General features: G+C 47.9%; 1 protein-coding gene across 1 annotated transcript in view; it reads left to right on the top strand.

The window, feature by feature from the left end:
- The window catches only part of SLC6A5 (solute carrier family 6 member 5), a 168,860-nt gene that overhangs the window by 59,756 nt on the left and 83,243 nt on the right, over positions 1–25,861 (top strand). Inside the window, exons 5-6 of the mRNA XM_068259883.1 lie at positions 19,586–19,759; positions 23,120–23,261. Of these exons, the coding sequence (XP_068115984.1) occupies positions 19,586–19,759; positions 23,120–23,261 (316 nt within the window). The remainder of the gene's footprint in view (positions 1–19,585; positions 19,760–23,119; positions 23,262–25,861) is intronic.

The following is a 25,861-nucleotide window of genomic DNA, read 5'->3' on the forward strand; positions in this document are numbered from 1 at the left end:
GTGAGATTTTGGAAAGTGAAATAGGGAGGCAATGAAAGTCTATGGGGGATTTTACCAATTTTGGACCCCTGTAACTCTGGTTTGCAGAGATGTAGGGACCCCATCTTTGGAATCCAAGTCTAACAATATGTCTTCTACCTGCATAAGACATTTCGTGAAATTCAGACGTTGCTAACGGCCATGGCTGAGATTTATGTACGTCACCATCACTACCATTGAAATAGCCCAAATAAACAGGTTTTTGTGACCCTAGGCTATGACCTCTTCGGCCTAGGACTGCATTGAACGCGACCCACGCATTGTGCGCATTCTGGACAACACCAATTACTGGGTTTATACCCTTCTGGATCCACGGTACAAACACAATGTTCCAAAACTGCTTGAAGAAAGAGTCCGACAGGTCAAAATGGAAGAATACCAGCAGGCCCTTGTGGAGACTTTAAAGAGGAGATTGACATTCTCCCCTCCTCTAGCCAGTTGTACGCCGACAGACTGACTTCCGCAAACCCAGGACGACCAGGAGGGCAGCAAACAACACAAGCCTCAGCTAGTGCCCAAAAGGGAATGGTATCGGCAGTGTCCTTGGAGTGGGAAAATTTTCTGACACCCATGCAGCAGCACACAGAACAGCAAGTGTGCAGATCCACCTCCAACACCGATCGCCTGGAGAAGATGGTCAAGGACTACATGTCAGATGGCATAGCTGTGTTGAACAATCCATCTGCACCCTTCAACTATTGGGTATCGAAGCTAGACACCTGGCACAAACTGGCAATGTACGCAATAGAGGTGCTGGCTTGCCCGGCAGCCAGCGTTATGTCGGAACGCTGTTTTAGTGCTTCCGGAGGCATCGTCACAGATCGGCGTATCCGCCTCTCCACAGAAAATGCAGACCGTCTGACTCAAATTAAAATGAATCAATCCTGGATTGGAAACGACTACGCAACACTCCCGGACCCCAACCAAGTAACATGAACAATGAACATCTGTGATGGGTTAGCGTTTCCGGTCCCTGTTTATTGAACCTCTCATCTGTATTAAATTTATGACTGCATGGCGACAAAACGCAAATTGCTATCCGCACGCTTCTTGTCCTCATGCAAGGCCTGGGTTGTTGTGTCTCAAAGCGTGGCCTTCTCCTCCTGCGCCACCCTCCTCCTGTTCCATCACGTGTGCTGCTGCTGGGTTAGCGTTACCGGTCCCTTTTCCTGGAACCTCTTATATGTATTACATTTATGACTGCATGCCGACAAAAAGCATGTTACCTGTGCAAAGAAAACAGACATTTCTCGCATTTAAAAGACAGTTTTCCCTTTGAAACTTTAAAATCGATTTTCTCAAAAACGATAAGCTCTTTTGGCTAAATTTTTTTCCTCTTGTACCCACTCCCAAGGTGCACATACCCTGCAAATTTGGGGTATGTAGCATGTAAGGAAGCTTTACAAAGCACGAAAGTTCGGGTCCCCATTGACTTCCATTATGTTCGGAGTTCGGGTCGAACACCCGAACATCGCGGCGATGTTCGGCGAACGTTCGCGAACCCGAACATCTAGGTGTTCGCCCAACACTAATTGAGCATAAATAGTAAATTTTAGGCCAGCAATTTCAGGCCAGCTTCAGTTGGTATAGTGGTTAGTGTGCTTGTCCACCATACAGTGAGACCCAGGTTCAAATCCCAGCCAATGTGAGTTGGCTTTTATGCTACAAATCCTTAAAGGGAACCTAAACGGAGAAGGATATGGATTTTTCCTTTTAAAATAATACCAGTTGCCTGAATCGCCTGCTGATCCTGTGTCTCTAATACTTTTAGCCACATCCCCTGAACAAGCATGCAGATCAGGTGCTCTGACTGAAGTCAGACTGGATTAGCTGCATGCTTGTTTCAGGGTGTGATTCAGCCACTATTGCAGTCACAAAGATCAGCTGGACTGCCAGGCAACTGGTATTGTTTACAGGAAACATCCATATCATTCTCAGTTAAGGTTCCCTTTAAAGGAGAACTGTAGTGAAAGGTATATGGAGGCTACCATATTGATTTCCTTTTAAGCAATACCAGTTACCTGGCTATCCTGCAGATCCTCTGCCTCCAATACTTTTAGCCCTAGACCCTGAACAAGCATGCAGCAGATCTGGTGTTTGACATTTTTGTAAGATCTGACAAGATTAGCTGCATGCTTGTTTCTGGTGTGATTCACACTACAGTGGCTGGATAGTGTACTGGTTAAGGGCTCTGCCTTTGACATGGGAGACCAGGGTTTGAATCCTGGCTAGGTCAAGTACCTATTCAGTAAGGAGTTCAAGGCAAGACTCCCTAACACTGCAGGGTGGCCTCTTGAGCGTGTCCCTGTGGCTTGCAGCTCTTCAGCGCTTTGAGTCTGACAGGAGAAAAGCACTATACAAATGTTTGGATTATTATTATTACTGCAGCCAAATAGATCAGCAGGGCTGCCAGGCAACTGGTATAGCTTAAAAGGAAATCAATATGGCAGCCTCCATATACCTCTCACTACAGTTCTCCTTTAAGCAACCTAATGGTTCTATTGCATTGAGCATAAATGTTAAATTTTAGGCTAGCTTCACTTACTTCTGTAGTGGTACAGTGCTTAGGGTGACGTGCCCACCACACAGTGAGATCTGGGTTCGATTCCCAGCTATGGTATGATGTATACTCATGTATGTATCCCCAGCTATGGTATGATGTATACTCATGTATGTATTCCCAGCTATGGTATGATGTACCAGCTATGGTATGATGTATACTGGTTTTTAAAATAGTATAATTCCCTGGCAGAAGAGACCCTCCTCCCTCCGGTAGGAGGGAGGAGGGAATAGGTGGAAGGGTAGAAGGGAGGTGGGAGGTGGGAGGAGGCCAATTAAAATTTTCCTAGCAGAGTGTGTAGCAGCTGTCCCATAACTAATTAGTGTAGGTAGGCAAATGGTATAAAGGACCTTGCTTGGAGGAGGAGGCAGGGTCCTCCAGCAGTGATGTGTATTTCACTCAATTAGGTGGGGCTCCAGGTATTAGAGCTTTTGAAACATGTTTTCTATCATTTTTCCAGTTGATAGAATTTTTTAAAATTTTGAAAGTTCGCCTCCCCATTGAAGTCTATTGCGGTTCGCGAACTTTTTCGCGAACCGAACCTTTCGCGGAAGTTCGCGAACAGGGTTCGCGAACCTAAAATCGGAGGTTCGGCCCATCTCTACTGGGAGGTCTGTTCGAGGTCGAGGTGGTGTGATTTCATGCGGCCCTAGACTAAAGTACAGTGTTCAGTAGGGATGATCAGAAACAGCAAATTCCGTTTCGCCGGAAATCACGGATTCCGTCAGTGTTAAATTCCGTCGCTATGAAAATTCCACCGGATTTGTACGAAATTCCGCGGAATTCCAAATTCCGACGGAAAAAATCGCTAAAGTAACCCGGTTTATCCTATATGTTAGCCCATAGACCCTATTAACTCCTCCCTCCTCCCGGAGCGAGGAGGGTCTCATCTTCCAGGGAATTGTAGTATTTCAAAAGCCAGCTTACATACCGTTGCTAAGAATTGAACCCAGGCTGGGCTGGGAATAGAACCCAGGTCTCAGTGTGTGGTAGGTAACTCACTTAACCACTATACGACCACCAACACTACATGCTGAAGCCAGCTTAGCATGTACCATTATGATCAATCCAAGAGAAATATTAGCTTGCTTAAGGATTTGTAGCATGTCAAAAGCCAACTCACATTGGCTGGGAATTCAATCCAGGCCTACCACTCTGTAGGCTGCTATCCTAACCATTATACTACCAACACTACATGCTGAAACTTCTTGGAGCAGACTTACTAACTCCCTCCAAAAGACACACATACATCCCCATAAAATCATTCAACAGCAACCGCATGCACAGTCTTTGTGGTACACAGTCTGTGTGGCACAATTGGTTAGCGCATTTGGCTCTTTAACTGCAAGGTTGGTGGTTCAAGCCCACCCAGGCATGGCCTTGCCTTTTGTGTTCAACATTTTTCTGAAGAAAACCCCAGATAGCCAGGTAGATTCATCTCTCTCTTTCTCTCTCTCTCTCTCTAGTACGGATGGTCACAGCTTTCCGCGGAATTGTATTTTCCGGAATTTTGGTCATTCCGTTCCGTTTGGTCGAAACGGAATTGCTTTTTCAATCTGGCGGAGTTCTGAAATTGCCTGTGAAATTCTGCCGGTATCCGTTGATTGTTTTAAGCTGAAAATTCAGTTCAATGGCATCAAGTCCTAGAGAGAGAGAGAGAGAGAGAGAGAGAGAGAGAAAGAAAGAGAGAGCTCATTTTTCTCTTGGGTATATCACAATGGTACATGCTAGGCTGGCTTCAGCATGTAGTGTTCGTGGTGGTATAGTGGTTAAGTGAGTTACCTACCACACTGAGACCTGGGTTCAATTCCCAGCCTGGATTCAATTCCCAGCCCAGCCTGGGTTCAATTTCCAGCCAATGTGAGTTGGCTTTTGACATGCTACAAATCCTTAAGCAAGTTAATTTTTCTCTTGGATTGATCATAATGGTACGTGCTAGGCTGGCTTCAGCATGTAGTGTTGGTGGTGGTATAGTGGTTAAGTGAGTTACTTACCACACACTGCGACCTGGGTTCAATTCCCAGCCTGGGTTCAATTCAGAGCCCAGCCTGGGTTCAATTCCCAGCCCAGCCTGGGTTCAATTCCCAGCCATGGTATGTAAGCTGGCTTTTGAAATACTACAATTACCTGGAAGACGAAAGGGAGGGAGGAAGGGAGGAAGGGAGGAATTAGTTAGGTGAGTAAGTAAATTTGAATTCCGCGGAATGTAAAAATTTTCTATGAAATTCCGTTTTAGAGCTATTGCAATTCAGTTCCGTGATATCTGAACCGGAATCACCAAAATCTGTCCGGAATCACGGAATTTACAATTCCGCAGAATCCAACAACCATCCCTAGTGTTCAGAAGGCACGTGCCATTAACTCCCAAGATTGCCAGGACGTAGTTGACCATTTAACACAGAACACCTCATCTTCCTCAGCTTCTGCACGGAACCGTGACATATATTCCTCCGCAGCCACCACTGCTACTACTAGCACCTCATCTGCTCCATTTGACACTTCGCAGGAGTTATTTGGTGGTGAATTAACTGATTCACAGCCATTCTTGTTACAAGATGACGGCGCTAAGCATGTTACACCACTACCTCATATGTCTGAGTTAGGCGCCAGTAGGGACGTAAGGGGTAAAGATGATGAAGTACCTGTTGTTGGTGCAGTTTTGGAGGTGTCTGATACAAGCGAAGCTTTGGAGGATGATTATGATGGTGATGATGATGATGATGATAATGATACTGCCATGAATGCCACGTGGGATCCTAATAGACAAGATGAACTGTGGGGCAGTTCAGAGGGGGAGTCAGAATGGAGTAGGAGGAGACGAGTTGCTGAAAGAAGCAGGGGGAGCTCGTCATCATCAGAAACAGCTGGTGGCAGTGTCCGGCGGTATGTATCGCCACCTATGGACAGCCAGCCAACATGCTCTTCAAAGTCAGCTGCTGATGCCACCACCAAAGTGCCATCATTCCAGGGCTCAGCGGTGTGGAGTTTTTTTTTTGTGCGTCTGCCTCAGATGAGAGCAATGCCTTCTGTACTATCTGCGATCAAAAATTGAGTCGTGGAAAGACCAAGACCCGCGTAGGGACAACTGCCTTACAAAGGCACATGGAGAAAAAGCACAAACGGCAATGGGAAGACCACCTAAGGAAAAGCAGCAAACAAAGGCAAAGCCACCCTCCGCCTCCTCTTCCTCCTTCAGGTGCAGCATCTTCTTCAGCTGCTTTATCCCTTGCACCTTCACAGCCACCCTCCTCCACTCCGCCTCTCATCTTGAGTGGTTCCTGCTCCTCTGCCCACAGCAGAAGCCAGGTGTGTGTGTGAAGGAAATCTTTGAGCGGAAGAAGCCAATGTCTGCCAGTCACCCCCTTGCCCGGCGTTTGATAGCTGGCTTGGTGGAATTGTTATCTCGCCAGCTGTTACCATACCAGATGGTAGACGCTGCGGCCTTCCGTAAATTTGTGGCAATTGGGACACCGCAGCGGAAGATACCAGGCCGCAATTACTTTTCTCAAAAGGCGATACCCAAACTGTACCGTGATGTAGAAAGGCTAGTGGTGTCATCTCTGCCACACAGCGTTGGGTCAAGGGTCCATCTGACCACGGATGCCCGGTCTGCCAAGCACCGTCAGGGCAGGTACATTACTTACACGGCACATTGGGTCAACCTGGTGACCACTGGCAAGCAGGGAGTACATGGCTGTGTAGCGGACCTAGTTGTGACACCTCTACGGCTTGCAGACAGGCCTGCTGCCACCTCCTCTCCTTCTCCTCCTACTCCATCCTCTCCAACTACACACCCCCAGCCCCCCAGGGCCTATGCTGCATGCCAGGTACAACGGTGTCACGCCATCTTGGACATGTCTTGCCTCAAAGCCCAGAGTCACACTGGAGCAGCTCTCCTGGCTGCTCTGAACAAACAGGTGGATCAGTGGCTGACCCCACACCAACTGGAGATCGGCAACATGGTGTGCGACAACGGCAGCAATCTCATTTCGGCTTTGAGTTTGGGAAAGTTGACACATGTACCCTGCATGGCACATGTGCGCAATCTCATAATACAAAGATTTGTGTGCAAGTACCCAGGCTTACAGGAGGTCCTGAAGCAGTCCAGGAAGGTGTGTGGGCATTTCAGGCAGTCCTACATGGCCATGGCTTGGCCGATATTAAACGGAGAATCAACTTGCCGGCGGTGAGGCGCTTGATTTGCGATAGCCCGACTCGCTGGAATTCAACGCTCCTGATGTTTGACCGCCTGCTACAACAGGAGAAAGCCTTCAAAGAGTATCTGTACAACTACAGTGAAATGACATGCTCTGGACAGCTGGGGATGTTATGACCGAAGTACTGGACATTCATTAGTAATGCCTGCAGGCTCATGTGTCTGTTTGAGGAGGTAACAAACCTGGTGAGTCGCAGTGAAGGCGCCATCAGCTACTTAATCCCATATGCTTTCTTCCTGGAGCATGCCGTGCGTAGAGTGGTGGATCAAGTTGTAGATGAGCGTGACCAGAAACAGGTGGAGGAGGAAGAGTTTTTGGAAACATCACCTGCGGCATCATCAACACCTGCGACATCACAAAGGAGGGGGAGGAGGAGGAGGAGGAGTCGTCTAGGGAAGAGGAGTCAGATGAGGAAGGTGTTTTTTTTTAAAGGAGGAGGCGAAAGAACAACTGCAGCAGGCGTCGCAGGGGGCTTGTGCTTCTCACCTTTCCTGTGGTATTGTTTGTGGCTGAGGGGAGGAGGAGAACTTACCTGAGATCACTGAAGAAGAGCAAGACGAGATGGCTAGTACGGCGGCATCCGACTTTGTGCAGATGGGGTCTTTCATGCTGTCCAGCCTGTTGAGGGACCCCCATATAAAAAAACTTAAGGGGAATGACCAATACTGGGTGGTAACACTACTTGACCCTCGGTATAAGCACAAAGTGACGGAGATGTTTCCAAATCACCAGAAGGCAGAAAAGATGCAGCACTTGCAGAACAAGCTGGCAACTATGCTTTACAGTGCGTTTCAGGGTGGTGTCACAGCACAATGGAATAAATGTGCCACTGCCAGTAATCTTCCTCCTCTTCCCATGTCCACGCAGGCAAGGACAGGATGCTCTAGCGATCTCATTATGCAGGAGAACAGAGGCGCCAAAAGGATAAAAGGAAGCTAAATGAGCTTAAAAAACAAATTCTTGGTAAATAGAGGAGGTAGTGGTGGACTTACCTCCTCCATGTAGACACACAACGACTGTAGTGAAGACATTTTATTTATGAACTCCAAATATGCAACGCGTTTCGCAGGTTTGATCCCGCTTCATCAGGCAATAACAACGGAGCAATAGCATATGTGGTCAGTAGAAGAGCCAGGCACAGTCGTTGTGTGTCTACATGGAGGAGGTAAGTCCATAACTACCTCCTCTATTTACCAAGAATTTGGTTTTTAAACTCATTTAGCTTCCTTTTATCCTTTTGGCGCCTCTGTTCTCCTGCATAATATTGAGTCCACCCTGGGTGGAGTGTTGAACCCCTTTTTTCTCATCTACAGAGAGCGACTTCTTATTCCTGAGTGGGGTCAGGAAAATCTCCCCACCTGCCTTTACAGTGGTTGCCTAATAGTAACCCTGGTTTGTGAGTATTAATATTTACTCTATCTAGTAACCATTTACCAGTACATATTACACTATTGGGGCTCTTGGTATTCCTTGTTTTTATCTAGGGATCTCATGGTAATGTCGGACATGCGGACATTCTTTGGTCCAACACCTCGCCTTAGTCATTCCGGATCCACCCTCCACCAATGCCTCGACCGGCAGGTAGCCAACTACCTGGCCTTAAGTGCGGATGCAGACACTCTGAGCAGCGATGAACCCCTGGACTACTGTGTGCGCAGGCTTTATTCCTGAGTGGGGTCAGGAAAATCTCCCCACCTGCCTTTACAGTGGTTGCCTAATGGTAACCCTGGTTTGTGAGTGGTGCTCGGATACCCCTTTTTACTATTCGAGTTTGGTCAAATTCGAATAGTAAATTATTCAAATTCAGTCGAATATTCGAGTCGAATATTTTTTACTATTCGATTCGACCTCGGACTTCGAGCTCACTATTCGAGTCGGTATTCGAGCTCATTATTCGAGCTGACTATTCGAATTGGCCTTAAATAGCTTCCAACACTTGTTTTGAGGGTGAATGATGCAAGAAACATCTTTTTTTTCCAAGTAACAAGAGCAAGTGATTATGTGGGGATGTTCCTTTAAAAAAAAGGTGGAAAGAGAAGTTGTGTCCAGAATTTTGTTCAGTACTGTATATACTTCTTCTTCTTCTTCTTCTTCTTCTATATCTTCTTCTTCTATATCTTCTTCTTCTTCTATATCTTCTTCTATATCTTCTTCTTCTTCTATATTGTCTTCTTCTTCTTCTTCTTCTTCTTCTATATCTTCTTCTTCTTCTTCTATATCTCCTCCTCCTCCTCCTCCTCCTCCTCCTCCTTCTTCTTCTTCTTCTATATCGTCTTCTTCTTCTTCTTCTTCTATATCGTCTTCTTCTTCATCGTCTTCTTCTTCTTCTTCTTCTTCTTCTTCTTCTTCTTCTTCTTCTTCTTCTTCTTCTTCTTCTTCTTCTATATCGTCTTCTTCTTCTTCTTCTTCTTCTTCTTCTTCTTCTTCTTCTTCTTCTTCTTCTTCTTCTATATCGTCTTCTTCTTCTTCACTTATTTCTCTTTTATAATTTTTTTTTTAAAGAAATGCAGCTATTTTTGAGCGTAATAAATAGCTAGTGGCGCACGCATGTTGGAAGCGCCATTGTATGTGCTACCTGGCAGTGGAAACACACAGACAGCAGGAGGTAAATTCAGCAGCAGCAGCAGGAGGAGGAGGATGATTGTGTGGCAGCAGGCAGTCAATGAGGCAGGCAGCGAGACATAATAGGCTGTGTGGTACCTAGCGGTGGTACCAGGCCGTAAATACACAGCATGAGGTTCCAGACAGCGGTCGTGAAGCCCACATCATGTCCAATACACAACTGGGACAACACAGTTTTCAACCCGGACACCTCTAAAAATAATATCACACAGTATTAATAAAAAGTATATATAATTTTTTTGTTTTTTTAAAGAAATGCAGCTGTTTTTGAGCGTAACAAATAGCTGGTGGCGCACGCATGTTGGAAGCGCCATTGTATGTGCTCCCTGGCAGTGGAAACACACAGACAGCAGGAGGTAAATTCAGCAGCAGGAGGAGGAGGATGAGTGTGTGGCAGCAGGCAGTCAATGAGGCAGGCAGCGTGACATAATAGCCCTGGTACCTAGCGGTGATACCAGGGCTGTAAATAAACACAGCAGGCAGGAGGTCCCAGACAGCGGTCGTGCAGCCCACATCGTGTCCAATACACAACTGGGACAACACAGTTTTCAACTCGGGCACCTCAGAAAAATTAAACCTTTTTTTTTTATGTTTTTTTGGTTTTGTTTGTAAAACAAATTACACAGATATATAGCTATTGTTTGACGTAATAGCTGGTGGCAGAGTGGCAGCAGAAGGTAAATCTGTGTACCCTGGCAGTGGGAAACACAGACAGACAGCAGCAGCAGCAGGAGGAATGGAGGAGTAGTGTGAGTGTGGCAGCAGGCAGGCAGCGTGACATAATAGCCCTGGTACCTAGCGGTGATACCAGGGCGTAAATAAACACAACAGGAGGTCCCAGACAGCGGTCGTGCAGCCCACATTGTGTCCAATACACAACTGGGACAACACAGTTTTCAACCCGGGCACCTCAGAAAAATTAAACCTTTTTTTTTTTTTAATGGTTTTGTAGTTTTGGTTTTACAACCAATTACACAGATATAGCTATTTTTTGACGTAATAGCTGGTGGCAGAGTGGCAGCAGAAGGTAAATCTGTGTACCCTGACAGTGGGAAACACAGACAGACAGCAGCAGCAGCAGGAGGAATGGAGGAGTAATTATGTGAGCAGCTATTGTTTGACGTAATAGCTGGTGGCAGAGTGGCAGCAGAAGGTAATTCTGTGTACCCTGGCAGTGGGAAACACAGACAGACAGCAGCAGCAGCAGGAGGAATGGAGGAGTATTGTGAGTGTGGCAGCAGGCAGGCAGCGTGACATAATAGCCCTGGTACCTAGCGGTGATACCAGGGCGTAAATAAACACAACAGGAGGTTCCAGACAGCGGTCGTGCAGCCCACATTGTGTCCAATACACAACTGGGACAACACAGTTTTCAACCCGGGCACCTCAGAAAAATCAAACCTTTATTTTTTTTAATGGTTTTGTAGTTTTGGTTTTACAACCAATTACACAGATATAGCTATTTTTTGACGTAATAGCTGGTGGCAGAGTGGCAGCAGAAGGTAAATCTGTGTACCCTGACAGTGGGAAACACAGACAGACAGCAGAAGGGCAGTACACAGCAGCCCACTGTAGGTGTAAAATGTGTGGCTGCAGGCGACGTAATAGTCAAAGTGAACCAGGCTGGCTTAGTGAGCAGGAGCCAGGAGGTGGTAAAGAGTGGTAAGGCACATTAACGATGGTTCTTCAGTTCATGTCCCCCTCTCGCCGACAACAGGGGTCAGGAACTCGCCTTCCACCCACGCCTGGTTCATCTTGAGAAACGTCAGTCTGTCCACAGACTTGTGAGACAGACGTGAGCGTTTCTCGGTGACCACGCCACCAGCTGCACTGAAGCAGCGCTCAGACAGCACGCTGGAAGGGGGACAGGACAGCACTTCCATGGCGTACTGCGCCAGCTCGCTCCAGATCTCCAGGCGCTTGACCCAATACTCCATGGGATCAACAGGGGCATCGCTGTCAAGCCCGCTGTAGGACCCCATGTAGTCAGCCACCATTCGGGTCAGGCGCTGGCTGTGACCGGAGGAGGATGCTGCTGCATGCACCTCCTCTCTAGTCACTGCTGCCGGAGCCTCTACAGTCCTGTAGAGCTCGTTGCTGAGAGACAGCAGGTCTGTGGGGCGCTTGCTGCTGGATGCAGGCACCTGCTGCTGCCTCTGTGCTGGCTGGACAGTGGGGGTGGAAGGCTGGGGGAAGGCTTCCTCCAAGCGCTCAACAAGGGCCTGCTGCAAGCTCCTTATTTGTTGCGCTGGGTCTCCTCCTGCAGGCGGCAGGAACTGGCTCAACTTCCCCTTGAGGCGTGGGTCCAACATCATGCTGATCCAGATGTCCTCCCTCTGCTTCATCTGGATCACCCTGGGGTCCTTGCGCAGGCACGTCAGCATGTGCGCTGCCATTGGGAAGAGGCGGGCCACGTGTGCTGGCACATCGGCGGCAGTGCTGTCCTCATCCTCCTCCTCTCCCTCCTCAGCCTCATCCTCTCTCCACCCCCGCACCAACTCAGCTGCACTGTGCTGATCCCCCTCATCAGCAGCAAGGTCAGGGACCTTCACCAAGTCCTCCTCCTCCTCCCCCTCAGAGGTGGACTGTGCAGCTGCTTGCCGCTCCTGCTGGTCCAAGGCTGCCGCTCCCTGTTCCAGCAAAGCATCGAGGGCCCTGTTCAGCAGACAAACCAGGGGCACCCACTCGCAGACCATAGCATGGTCCCTGCTCACCATGTTAGTGGCCTGCAGAAAGGGAGCCAGCACTAAGCACACCTGCTGCATGTGCCTCCAGTCATCATCGGGGACGATGGACGGGATGTTGCTGGTCTTGTCCCTTCTCTGAGCGGCGGAAACAGTGGCCAGGGCAAGGTACTGGTTGACAGCGTGCTTCTGTTCAGCCAGACGCTCCAACATCGCCAGGGTGGAGTTCCAGCGAGTCGGAACGTCAAGGATCAGCCGATGGCGTGGCAGCTCCAGCTCCTTTTGCACGTCTTCCAGGCTCGCACAGGCTGCAGCCGAGCGCCGGAAGTGACGCACAACGTTCCTTGCCGTTTCCAGCAGTTCGCCCATCCCCTGGTAGGTGCGCAAGAACTTCTGCACCACCAGGTTCAGCACGTGGGCAAGACAGGGGATGTGGGTCAGGTTTCCCCTGTCTATTGCGGCAACCAGATTGGCCCCATTGTCGGCCACCACCTCTCCGACTCTGAGGCCTCTGGGGGTCAGCCAAATCCTCTCCTGCTCCTGGAGTTTGGCCAACACATGGGTTGCCGTCAGCTTGGTCTTCCCAAGGCTGACCAAGTGCAGCAGCGCTTGGCAGTGGCGGGCCTTCATGCTGCTGCTGAGGCGGGGGGTTTGGCCAGGTGTGCCGGAAGATGGCAGAGGATCGGAGGAACCTGCTGCAGTTCCCCTGACCCTGCGGGGTGGCACCACCCACTGTGTTGCTGCTGCTGCTGTGCCCGCTGCTGCTCTCCCATCCTCACCCCCTTCCACCAAGCTGACCCAGTGGACAGTGAAGGACAGGTAGCGGCCTGTCCCGAAGCGGCTGCTCCAGGAGTCCATGGTGACGTGGACCCTTTCACCAACCGCGTGCTCCAGCCCTCGCTCCACATTGGCCATCACAAAGCGGTGCAGTGCAGGAATGGCCTTGCGGCGAAGAAGTGTCTGCTGGGGAGCTGCCAGTCTGGGGCTGCACAAGCAAGCAGCGCACGCATGTCGCTCCCCTCCTGCACGAGCGTGTACGGCAGGAGTTGGGAGCACATGGCCCGTGCCAGCAAGCCGTTCAGCTGCCGCACGCGACGGCTGCTGGGAGGCAGAGCCCTAACCACCCCCTGGAAGGACTCGCTCAAAAGGCTCTGGCGTGGCCTTTTGCTGGCACGGGAATCAGCAGACACAGCAGAGGAGGCCACTGAGGACTGGCTGCCAGAACAGGCCTCAGTGTCGGCGGCAGGAGTTGCAGAGGGGGGAGGAGCAGTGCGTTTCCGCACTCCTGCTGGTGCTGCTGGAGGAGCAGGAGGGCGGGTGGCTGCTGTTGCTGCTGCTGCTGCTGCTGCTGCTGAAGGCTGTGCAGTGATGGGTGTGGTGCCACTGCCAGCACCAGATGCCTTCAGCCTCTGGAACTCCTCATGCTGGTGGAAATGTTTCGCAGCAAGGTGGTTGATGAGCGAGCTGGTGCTGAACTTTAAGGGGTCTGCACCTCTGCTCAACTTCCGCTGACAGTGGTTGCAAGTGGCGTACTTGCTGTCCACAGTGGGCATGGTGAAAAAGCGCCAGATTGGTGACAAAAACAACCCCCTACGGCATGGAACCGCTGCTGCCTGTCTCCCTGTGGTGGTTGGGGGGGGGGGGGGGCTTGGGTGCGGCTGGTGGTGGTACTGGCAGATGCTGCTGCTGCTGAGCCTGAGACACCAGCAGGCTGTGGGACCTGCCTACTGCTGCCAATGCTTGCAATGATGCGCCTCCTTGCAAGGCCCACAAGCGCATCCTCCTCCTCCTCCTCAGAGCTGCTGATGACGACATCCCCTGGAGCTGGTGGCACCCAGTCTCTGTCTGTCACCGTGTCATCATCATCCTCCCCCTCCTGAAACATGTCCTGCTGGGATGATGACCCCCCAAACTCCTCTCCTGATGCATGGATGGGCTGCTTGACTGTCGCCACAGTCTTGCTGTCCAATCCCTCATCCCCCAAAGTGCCCATCAGCATCTCCTCCTCCAAATCGCCAACAACAGCAGACAATTGACGCATCATGCCTGGGGTCAAAAGAGTGCTGAGTGACAGGTCGGCGACTGACGGTGAACTGGCCTCCTCCCCAGGCCCTGCTGGGCGGCTGCTGCGAACAGGGGTGGTGGTGGAGGCCTCGGATGCAGAGCTGATGGCGGGCTGCTCATCCTCCGTCAGCAGTTGCACCACAGTGTCTGCATCCTTTTCCTCAATGGGACGTTTCCGACCCGGCTGGAGGAAAATAGGAGCAGGTGCTACAGGCTGCTGCTGCTGTGTCTCTGCAGCGTGAGTTGCAGATGCTCCTGCTGGGCGGCGCCCAAGGCGTCCACGGCCAGTGGCTATAGGAGGAATGTTAGCCACTGACGCTGCTGCTGCTGCTGCGGAACTGTGCATGGTGGCGCGGCTTGCCACAATGCTGCTCCCTCTCCTCCTGATTCCCTTGCTGCCCTTCCCCTTGCCCAAACCGCGCTGGCTGCCACTTCCAGACATCTTAGATGTTTTGGGCGTAAACACAAAAGTTTTTTAAAACTGCGGGTGAAAAGTGGGGTACTTTAATGGAGTGGGTTGTTGGGTGAGGTGACACTAATCACTAAGTGATTAGATCGCTAAGTGATTATTACAGTACAAATACAAAATACAAAAATCGGTAATCAGTAAGTGTGAACAGTGAACAGTGAGTGTGTCCCCTAGTACACTAACTAGAAAATACACTAATCAGTAGTAATCACAAGGAAATAGAGTGTGTGTACACTACAGACAGTGAGTGCACGCACGCGCAAACACGCGCAGGAGCTAGCCTATGAACAGTGACTGATTGAGTGTCTAGTACAGTAAGTAAGTAGTAACAGTCAGGAAGTAAAACTAGCAGTTACAATAATCAGTAGTAATCACAAGGAAATAGAGTGTGTGTACACTACAGACAGTGAGTGCACGCACGCGCAAACATGCGCAGGAGCTAGCCTATGAACAGTGACTGAGTGAGTGTCTAGTACAGTAAGTAAGTAGTAACAGTCAGGAAGTACAACTAGCAGTTACAATAATCAGTAGTAATCACAAGGAAATAGAGTGTGTGTACACTACAGACAGTGAGTGCACACACGCGCACACACGCGCAGGAGCTAGCCTATGAACAGTGACTGAGTGAGTGTCCCTACTACAGTAAGTAAGTAGTAACAGTCAGAAAGTACAACTAGCAGTTACAATAATCAGTAGTAATCACAAGGAAATAGAGTGTGTGTACACTACAGACAGTGAGTGCACGCACGCGCAAACACGCGCAGGAGCTAGCCTATGAACAGTGACTGAGTGAGTGTCTAGTACAGTAAGTAAGTAGTAACAGTCAGGAAGTACAACTAGCAGTTACAATAATCAGTAGTAATCACAAGGAAATAGAGTGTGTGTACACTACAGACAGTGAGTGCACGCACGCGCACACACGCGCAGGAGCTAGCCTATGAACAGTGACTGAGTGAGTGTCTAGTACAGTAAGTAAGTAGTAACAGTCAGGAAGTACAACTAGCAGTTACAATAATCAGTAGTAATCACAAGGAAATAGAGTGTGTGTACACTACAGACAGTGAGTGCACGCACGCGCACAGACGCGCAGGAGCTAGCCTATGAACAGTGACTGAGTGAGTGTCCCTACTACAGTAAGTAAGTAGTAACAGTCAGGAAGTACAACTAGCAGTTACAATAATCAGTAGTAATCACAAGGAAATAGAGTGTGTGTACACTACAGACAGTGAGTGCACGCACGCGCAAACACGCGCAGGAGCTAGCCTATGAACAGTGACTGAGTGAGTGTCTAGTACAGTAAGTAAGTAGTAACAGTCAGGAAGTACAACTAGCAGTTACAATAATCAGTAGTAATCACAAGGAAATAGAGTGTGTGTACACTACAGACAGTTAGTGCACGCACACGCAGGAGCTATGAACAGTGGCAGTGAGTGTCCTAGTACAGTTACAGTATATAACTACAATACAAAATACAATCACTCAGTACTAAAGGACAGCAGAAATACTGGTATAGATGAGAAATAAACTAACAGAGGACAGGAGAGAACAGCTGCCCACACAGGCAGGCCCTGAGGCCTAAAGCTGTAAGCCTGCAGCAGCTGTCTCTATGTAACACAAAAGCTACTAACTAAAATACAATGTCTATCTAACTAACAACAATATAGGTGTATATAGGAGGTGTATGTGAGCAAAAACGCTAGGTGATTGACCACAATAAAGCTCTTGCTAAGCCAACGCACAAAGGAGCAGATCTCTCTCTGTACAAAGTCAGGCAAGGACGGAAACACCTAACATGGCGGCCGCTATTTATAGGGTAGGGGCTGGCCAGGGTCCCCCTCTGTGATTGGCTGCCGTCAGAGGGCCTGGGAGCCCTCTGATTGGCTCTAAGGACATCAATCTGGGCTATGACGCTATTCGAGCTCGGTATTCGAGCTCGAATAGCGCTGTTAGCTCGAATAGTGAATGGGCTATTCGAGTTCACTCGAATAGCCCATTCGAATAGCTCCAGCTATTCGGAGCTCGAATACCGAGCTCGAATAGCTGAAAAAGAGCTCGAATATTCGACCTACTCGAATATTCAAGCTCTGCTGAGCACCACTGGTGATTATTAATATTTACTCTATCTAGTAACCATTTACCAGTACATATTACACTATTGGGGCTCTTGTTATTCCTTGTTTTTATCTAGCGATCTCATGGTAATGTCGGACATGCGGACATTCTTTGGTCCAACACCTCGCCTTAGTCATTCCGGATCCACCCTCCACCAATGCCTCGACCGGCAGGTAGCCAACTACCTGGCCTTAAGTGCGGATGCAGACACTCTGAGCAGCGATGAACCCCTGGACTACTGTGTGCGCAGGCTTGACCTGTGGCCAGAGCTGTCACAATTTGCTATCCAACTTCTCTCCTGCCCTGCCTCAAGCGTCCTGTCAGAAAGGACCTTCAGCGCAGCTGGAGACATTGTCACTGAGAAGAGAAGTCGCCTAAGTCACAAAAGTGTTCAGTACCTCACCTTTTTCAAAATGAATTAGGCATGGATCCCGGAGGGCTACTGCCTGCCTGAAGACTAAGTCTGTCTCCACACACAGCATCTCTGCCTGCACGCCGTGTGACTGCCTGCCGCAAGACTTAGTCGGTCCCCACACAGCATCTCTGCCTGCAGGCCTCTTGACTGCCTTCTCCGCCACCACCAACAGGGTCCAGGACTCCAGGTGGATTACTGAATTTATAAGGCTGCTGCTAGCAGCGGCCGCTATAATAATCTTTCTGGTGCGTGTACATGTACATGTGTACAAAAGGCATGTACATGTGTCAATTCCCCTTTGTGATCGTTACCTTGCCGCGGTGAACGGGCTTGCGTATCACAATGAAGCAATGACCAGCTAAATGAGTGTGTTGGGGTTGGGGGGCACCCCTGTCCTGACCCAAGAAGATAGATAATAAGGTTGTTGCTTCATTGTGAACACTGGACAGACCAAATTCGATCAGCTGGACACTCAATCACTGTTGTTCTGTCATTCAGCTACCTCAGCCCGACTATATGGGCTTGAAAACCGCCATCGCCTGCACTCTCGCCATGGTGCGCACCAGTCCAGCATGGCCGTCACTACCCAAACAGCTGTTTGCGGTGCGTTACACAGTGAGTTTAGTCTGTCAGTGTGAAGCAGTACACTAATTACACTACCTGATTGATGTATACACATGCAAGATGTTTTAAAGCACTCTAGGCCTCCAATTTAGCAATAAAATGTGATTTCTGCCCTTAAACCCTGCTGTGTGTAAAATCCGGATTTTTCCCCGGGACTTTTGGCATGTATCCCACTCCGCCATGCCTCCCTACAGGTGTTAGACCCCTTGAAACATCTTTTCCATCACTTTAGTGGCCACAATTAGTGTTTGTAGTTTTGAAGGTTCGCCTGCTCATTGAAGTCTATGGCGGTTCGAAAGTTCACAGGTTCACTAACTTTTTCAGGGGTTTGCGACAACTCTATTTGTCATCAGCTGCCCTCCTTCACAGGGGCGTCATCTATGTGAAATCTCACACAAGCTGAGATCACCTCCCATGTGACATCATCAGTAGCAGCCTGTATTTAGTTTTTTTATCTCCTCCACCAGTCTGCTGGATTCTGTCTCGGCAATATGAGAGAAAGGGAGAGGTTCCTCCAATAAATGTAAAATATTTTATATTTGTCATCATGCAGCTGAAAAAAAGGCCGCTATTTATTATTATAAGTTAGAAAATAGTTTTTATTTCTGAAATCTTGAATTTTTAATTTGGGTCCACTTTAATGAATTACGGGTGAGTAATTAATGCTATCACCCACCAATCCTTGCAGTAATAATCAGGCCCGGATTTACATCCTGGGAGCCTATAGGCACACATGTCCTGGCACCCTAGACTTCACCCTCCATGAACCTGCAAACCCCCGCCGAACCGCACCACTGTATTTTGTTTTTTATCTCCTCTACCAGTCTGCCGGATTCTGTCTCGGCAATATGAGAGAAAGGGAGGGGTTGCTCCAATAAATGTAAAATATTTTATATTTGTCATCGTGCAGCTGAAAAAAGGCTGCTATTTATTATTAGTTGTTATGTAAAAAGTGCATTGAAAGATCGCACCGGATGAAAAAAATTGTACCCTTATTGGGCACCTTTACACTGACTAGTAGTCTTGACTTTTGTGGAGTAGAGAGTTGTTATGATTTGACAGTCCATCCCATTCTTTGCGAACAGAGGCATATCTGCAGGGGTGCAGGTATGGCATCTGCCATGGGCGCCTCAGACTGGGGGCGCTGCTCCGTAGCATCCTTGGTGTTCTCCACAAGATTCTAGTTTATCTGCGTGACATTCTGCAACCTGGTTACATCTTTTAGAGGGACAAGCTGCCTGTAACTTGGACACAACCAATTCAACCAAGACTACACGTTACAATGTTGGGAGGGGCACCCCCCTCTCCCTGGGGGTGAATTTCAATGTTTGCCATAGGCGCTGTTTTTTCTAGATATGTCTCTGTGAACTGATTTGTGTCGTGTCACTAAACCATTCTTGTACTCCCTTAGCAGCGTTTCAGCGATGCCTTTTTATCCTGCTCGGCACGTTTGAAGTATTTTATTAGCAGAGTAAAAATATTGCTTGTTTTTCCGTTGTCACAGTGTTTTGTAGCTCTCAGTTATAGAAATGAAATGTCAAACTTCTTGGTATAACAATTTCAAAATGTAATTATGTATTTTTTATAATGCTTTTTATGAACTTTCTATTTAGTGCGCAGTTTATGGCTTCTTTTCATCAAGAAAGCAAATGTTAAAATTTCATTAAGCGGTGCAATTATATTTACAATATTAATTTCATTTTTTGGAGTCCTTTGCTTTTTTTTTTTTTTTAATGATGGAAAACAAAGTTGTTAATTATGATGTTGTTTATCCCCCAGGCTGTGGAATCGCTATGCTCATCATATCCGTGTTGATCGCCATTTATTACAACATTATTATGTGTTACACACTCTTCTATCTCTTCGCCTCGCTTGTCTATGTCTTACCCTGGGCTTCTTGCACCAACCCCTGGAACACCCCTGACTGTAAGGACAAGGACAGACTGATGCTGGGTAAGTGTGGAGATGATGTTTTATATGTCTGGTAAATTAAACACTGGGATCAAGTGGCCACCTCCCTCCCTTATAAAAGTTCCCTGGTTTGTAATGGTCCTCCTCCCTCCCCAATACAGTTCCCTGATGTCTAGTGGCCTCCTCCCTCCCCTATCTAGAGTTCCCCAACCCTGTCCTCAAGGCCCACCAACAGTGCATGTTTTGTGGAAATCCACAGAGGTAGTTAATCAGCTCTACTAAGACACACTAATTACCTCACCTGTAAATGTTTGTGGTTTCCTGCAAAACATTTACTGTTGGTGGGCCTTGAGGACAGGGTTGGGGAACTCTGCCCTATACAGTTTCCAGTTGTCTAGTGGCTTCCCTTCCTCCCCTATACAGTTCCCAGGTGTCTAGTGACCCCCTCCCTCCCCTGTACAGTCTAGTGGTCCCCTTTCCTTGCCCTAAACAGTTCCCTGATGTTTAGTGGCACCTTACCTCACCATATACAGTTCCCTGATGTCTAAAGCCTCTCCCTTTCACTTATACAGTTCCCTGGTGTCTAGTGGTCCTTCCCCTCCCTGCCCTATATAGTTCCCTGGTGTTTAGTGGCCTTCTCCCTCCCCTAATAGTTCGGTGGTGTCTAGTGGTCCCCCTCCCACCCTAAACAGTTCCCTTGTGTCTAGTACCCCCACTCCAACACACACACACACACACACACACACACACCTCTAAACAGTTCCCTGGTGTCTAGTGACCCCCACCCTCCTACCCATATACAGTTTTCTGGTAAATTAGGGGTTGCCTCTAATATACAGTGGGATGTGAAAGTTTGGGCAACCTTGTTAATCGTTATGATTTTCCTGTATAAATTGTTGTTACGATAAAAAAATGTCAGTTAAATATATCATATAGGAGACACACACAGTGATATTTGAGAAGTGAAATTAAGTTTATTGGATTTACAGAAAGTGTGCAATAATTGCTTAAACAAAATTAGGCAGGTGCATACATTTGGGCACCACAAAAAAGAAATGAAATCAATATTTAGTAGATCCTCCTTTTGCAGAAATTACAGCCTCTAAACGCTTCCTGTAGGGTCCAATGAGAGTCTGGATTCTGGTTGAAGGTATTTTGGACCATTCCTCTTTACAAAACATCTCTAGTTCTTTCAGGTTTGATGGCTTCCGAGCATGGACAGCTCTCTTTAACTCACACCACAGATTTTCAATTACATTCAGGTCTGGGGACAGAGATGGCCATTCCAGAACGTTGTACTTGTTCCTCTGCATGAATGCCTTAGTGGATTTTGAGCAGTGTTTAGGGTCGTTGTCTTGTTGAAAGATCCAGCCCTGGCGCAGCTTCAACTTTGTCACTAATTCCTGGACATTAATCTCCAGAATCTGCTGATACTGAGTGGAATCCATGCGTCTCTCAACTTTGACAAGATTCCCAGTCCCTGCACTGGCCACACAGCCCCACAGCATGATGGAACCACCACCATATTTTACTGTAGGTAGCAGGTCTTCTTGGAATGCTGTGTTCTTTTTCCTCCATGCATAACGCCCCTTGTTATGCCCAAATAACTCAATTTTAGTTTCATCAGTCCACGGCACCTTATTCTAAAATGAAGCTGGCTTGTCCACATGTGCTTTAGCATACCTCAAGCAGCTCTGTTTGTGCTGTGGGCGGAGAAATGGCTTCCTCTGCATCACTCTCGCATACATCATCTCTTTGTGTAAAGTGCGCCGAATGGTTGAACGATGCACAGTGACTCCATCTGCAGCAAGATGATGTTGTAGGTCTTTGGTGCTGGTCTGTGGATCTACTCTGACTGTTCTCAACATTCGTCGCTTCTGTCTATCCGAGATTTTTCTTGGTCTGCCACTTCGAGCCTTAACTTGAAATGAGCCTGTGGTCTTCCCTTTCCTCAATATGTTCCTAACTGTGGAAACAGACAGCTGAAATCTCTGAGACAGCTTTCTGTATCCTTCCCCTAAACCATGATGGTGAACAATCTTTGTCTTCAGGTCATTTGAGAGTTATTTTGAGACCCCCATGTTGCTACTCTTCAGAGAAAATTAAAAGAGATGGGAAACTTACACCTGACCCCCTTAAATACTCTTTCTCATAATTGGATTCACCTGTGAATGTAAGTCAGGGGTCACTGAGCTTACCAAGTCAATTTGAGTTCCATGAATTAGTTTTATAGGTTTTGGAATCAATAAAATGACAACAGTGCCCAAATTTATGCACCTGCCTAATTTTATAACCACAGTGTGTAGCAAGCACCGATGGGAGAAAATTGTAGCAGATGTGCTATGACTCTAGTGATCCGTGCACATCAGACCATATACGTAGCAAAAGTCCAAAACGAGTCAGCACCGTCTTCCATAAAAATAAGCTCTTTTATTGAAAAATGAATTAAAACAGCATAATGTCAGGCATCCTTTAGCGAAAGCCCCACTGTTTCGGGCGTCTTATCCCTTTTTCAATCCCAGAAGCATAACAATCCCCAAATTGTTATGCTTCTAGGCTTGAAAAAGAGCTAAGACTCCCGAAACAGCAGAGCTGTCGCTGATGGATGCCTGACATTATACTGTTTTAATTCATTTTTCAATAAAAGAGCTTATTTTTATGGAAGACGGTGCTGACTCGTTTTGGACTTTTCCTGCCTAATTTTATTTAAACAATTATTGCGCACTTTCTGTACATCCCAAAAACTTAATTTCACTTCTCAAATATCACTGTGTGTTTCCTATATGAGATATTTAACTGACATTTTTTATCGTAACAACCAACGATTTATACAGGAAAATCATGACAATTAGCAAGGTTGCCCAAACTTTCACATCCCACTGTAGATCCCTTGGTGATCTAGAGTTGCAACCACATTGGGACATCGACAGGTAAAGTATGCACCCATGGGGCACATTTTACACTAGGGGCACAGTGCCGGGGGTTCCGCAGTGTTCCTCACTAATCCCAATATCGCATGCCGTTACCATCGAGAATCCGATTGAGCATGCCGGCCCGACTTCTTGTAGCTTGTTCGATTGATACCTGCAACCAATACTAGTCTTACACTAGCGCTTTTCAAAGCGCTAGCGATCGCCAGCTATTCAAATCGATATGGAAATCACCCGGAAAGCTCCCCAGTGTGAATAGGCCCTGAAGCAGTTTTTTTCAAATCCAGTACTAAAATCCACATCAGTATTTTACTTCTGCTCTTCATCTGTTTTAATCTTTTTGAAGAATCGACCCCCATCCTCTTTATGAATCTATGAGTGTCCGGTGCAGTGCGGCTTTCATGAATATGCCCATTAGCTCTGGAAAAATAACATTCCCCCATGTGCATCCTCATATGTTTCCTCTACACAGATTCCTGCATCATCGGCCAGCACCCGCGCATCCAGATCAAGAACAGCACGTTCTGCATGTCGGCCTATCCAAACCTGACCATGGTCAATTTCACCAGCCACGGCAACAAGACTTTCGTCAGCGGCAGCGAGGAATATTTCAAGTAAGACGTATGGCTGCGTGGTGGATGGGGTTATCTGAGCCTGACTTAACTACCGAGTTCAGGCCAGTTTTTTAAAATTCATTTAATACTTTGTTTTTTGAATTATGCATGAAAAAGTTTAGTAAGAGACAAGTAAAAAGTTTTGCAAAAAAAAATAAAATAAAAAATAAAAAAATCTGCTGCTTTAAGGTTAAAGAGAATCTGTACTCTAAAATTCTTACAATAAAAAGCATATCATTCTATTCATTATGTTCTCATGGGCCCCTCTGTGCTGTTTCTACCACTCCCTGCTGCAATCCTGGCTTGTAATTGCCAGTTTTAGGCAGTGTTTACAAACAAAAGACATGGCTGCTAACCAGCTTGTGATAGGCTGAGAGGAGCTCAGTCTGTGACTCATACAGAGCCTGCAGGGGGCGTGGAGAAGGTGTGTATAACTTCTATCCTATCACAAGCAGAGCAGCACATTCCTGCCCGAGTGCCTGAGCCCGACAAAGCTGACAAAGGAAAGAAGATTAGATTATATAACAGAGATAATACAGCCACTGTGCAACTAGGAAAGGCTGCAGTAATCCAGACCACATTAGAACAGGTATAGGAACTTATAGGATAAAAGAAATAAGGCTGAAAATGTTGTTACAGAGTCTCTTTAAGGTCCGAGGACCGAGGTGATTAAAAAGCAAAAATTTACCTACATTGGGCTTTTTCCAGCCCCTGGCAGCCGTCCTGTGCCCTCGCTGCAGCTCCACTCCCTGCCGGTGGCCCAGGGCTCCCTCTGGTACAAAATGCATATTGCGCTTCAGCGTGCGGCACACGTAGTCGCGCTGACATCATCCGGACTGTACTGCGCAGGGGGAGTAGTTCTGCACATGCGCAGTACAGTCCGGATGACGTCAGTGCAACTCAGTGAGCCTCATGCTGAAGCACAAGTAGATGCTGACCTGGCGAAGTCCACATCTGCACCGGAGGGGACCGAGAGCTGCGGCGATGGCACAGGACAGCTGTCATGGGGCTGGAGGAAGCCCCAGGTAAGTAGATTTTTGCTTTTTAACCACTTCACAACTGAAGGGTTTTACCCCCTGACCACCAGAGCAATTTTCTCCTTTCAGCTCTCCATCCATTCATTCGCCTATAACTTTATCATTACTTATCACAATGAAATGAACTATATCTTATTTTTTTCACCACCAATTAGGCTTTCTTTAGGTGGGACATTATGCCAAGAATTATTTTATTCTAAGGCCCCGTTCACACTTGCGGTTTTGTAAAAACCGCACCGGATGTCCGGACTAGTGTTGGGCGAACAGTGTTCGCCACTGTTCGGGTTCTGCAGAACATCACCCTGTTCGGGTGATGTTCGAGTTCGGCCGAACACCTGACGGTGCTCGGCCAAACCGTTCGGCCACATGGCCGAACTAAGAGCGCATGGCCGAACGTTCCCCGAACGTTCGGCTAGCGCTGTGATTGGCCGAACGGGTCACGTGGTTCGGACCCGAACGCGCTCTGATTGGCCGAACGGTCACGTGGTTCGGGTAAATAAATACCCGAACCACGTCATATCTCCGCCATTTGTCTGTGGGTTTAGCTTTGGGTAGGCAGGCAGGGTAGTTCGCGCTCCAGCCACGCTAGCCAGGGTTCCCCCCAGTCATTGTGTGTCGCAGCTGGGAACAGTAGTACACCGCTCGCTCAGCCACACTATATATAGCATTGTTTACTGCCACTGTGTACCTCGCTCAGCCACACTATATAGCATTCTGTGTACTGTTCTGTGTCTGCTGGGAACAGTAGTACACCGCTCGTTCAGCCACACTATATAGCATTCTGTGTACTGTTCTGTGTCTGCTGGGAATAGTGGTACACCGCTCGTTCAGCCACACTATATAGCATTCTGTGTACTGTTCTGTGTCTGCTGGGAACAGTAGTACACCGCTCGTTCAGCCACACTATATAGCATTCTGTGTACTGTTCTGTGTCTGCTGGGAACAGTAGTACACCGCTCGTTCAGCCACACTATATAGCATTCTGTGTACTGTTCTGTGTCTGCTGGGAATAGTGGTACACCGCTCGTTCAGCCACACTATATAGCATTCTGTGTACTGTTCTGTGTCTGCTGGGAATAGTGGTACACCGCTCGTTCAGCCACACTATATAGCATTCTGTGTACTGTTCTGTGTCTGCTGGGAACAGTAGTACACCGCTCGTTCAGCCACACTATATAGCATTCTGTGTACTGTTCTGTGTCTGCTGGGAATAGTGGTACACCGCTCGTTCAGCCACACTATATAGCATTCTGTGTACTGTTCTGTGTCTGCTGGGAATAGTGGTACACCGCTCGTTCAGCCACACTATATAGCATTCTGTGTACTGTTCTGTGTCTGACAGACTGACTTCCGCAAACCCAGGACGACCAGGAGGGCAGCAAACAACACAAGCCGCAGCTAGTGCCCAAAAGGGAATGGTATCGGCAGTGTCCTTGGAGTGGGAAAATTTTCTGACACCCATGCAGCAGCAGCCCACAGAACAGCAAGCGTGCAGATCCACCTCCAACACCGATCGCCTGGAGAAGATGGTCAAGGACTACATGTCAGATGGCGTAGCTGTGT

The sequence above is a fragment of the Hyperolius riggenbachi genome, chromosome 11, assembly GCF_040937935.1.
Source record: "Hyperolius riggenbachi isolate aHypRig1 chromosome 11, aHypRig1.pri, whole genome shotgun sequence".
Taxonomy (NCBI): Eukaryota; Metazoa; Chordata; class Amphibia; order Anura; family Hyperoliidae; genus Hyperolius; species Hyperolius riggenbachi.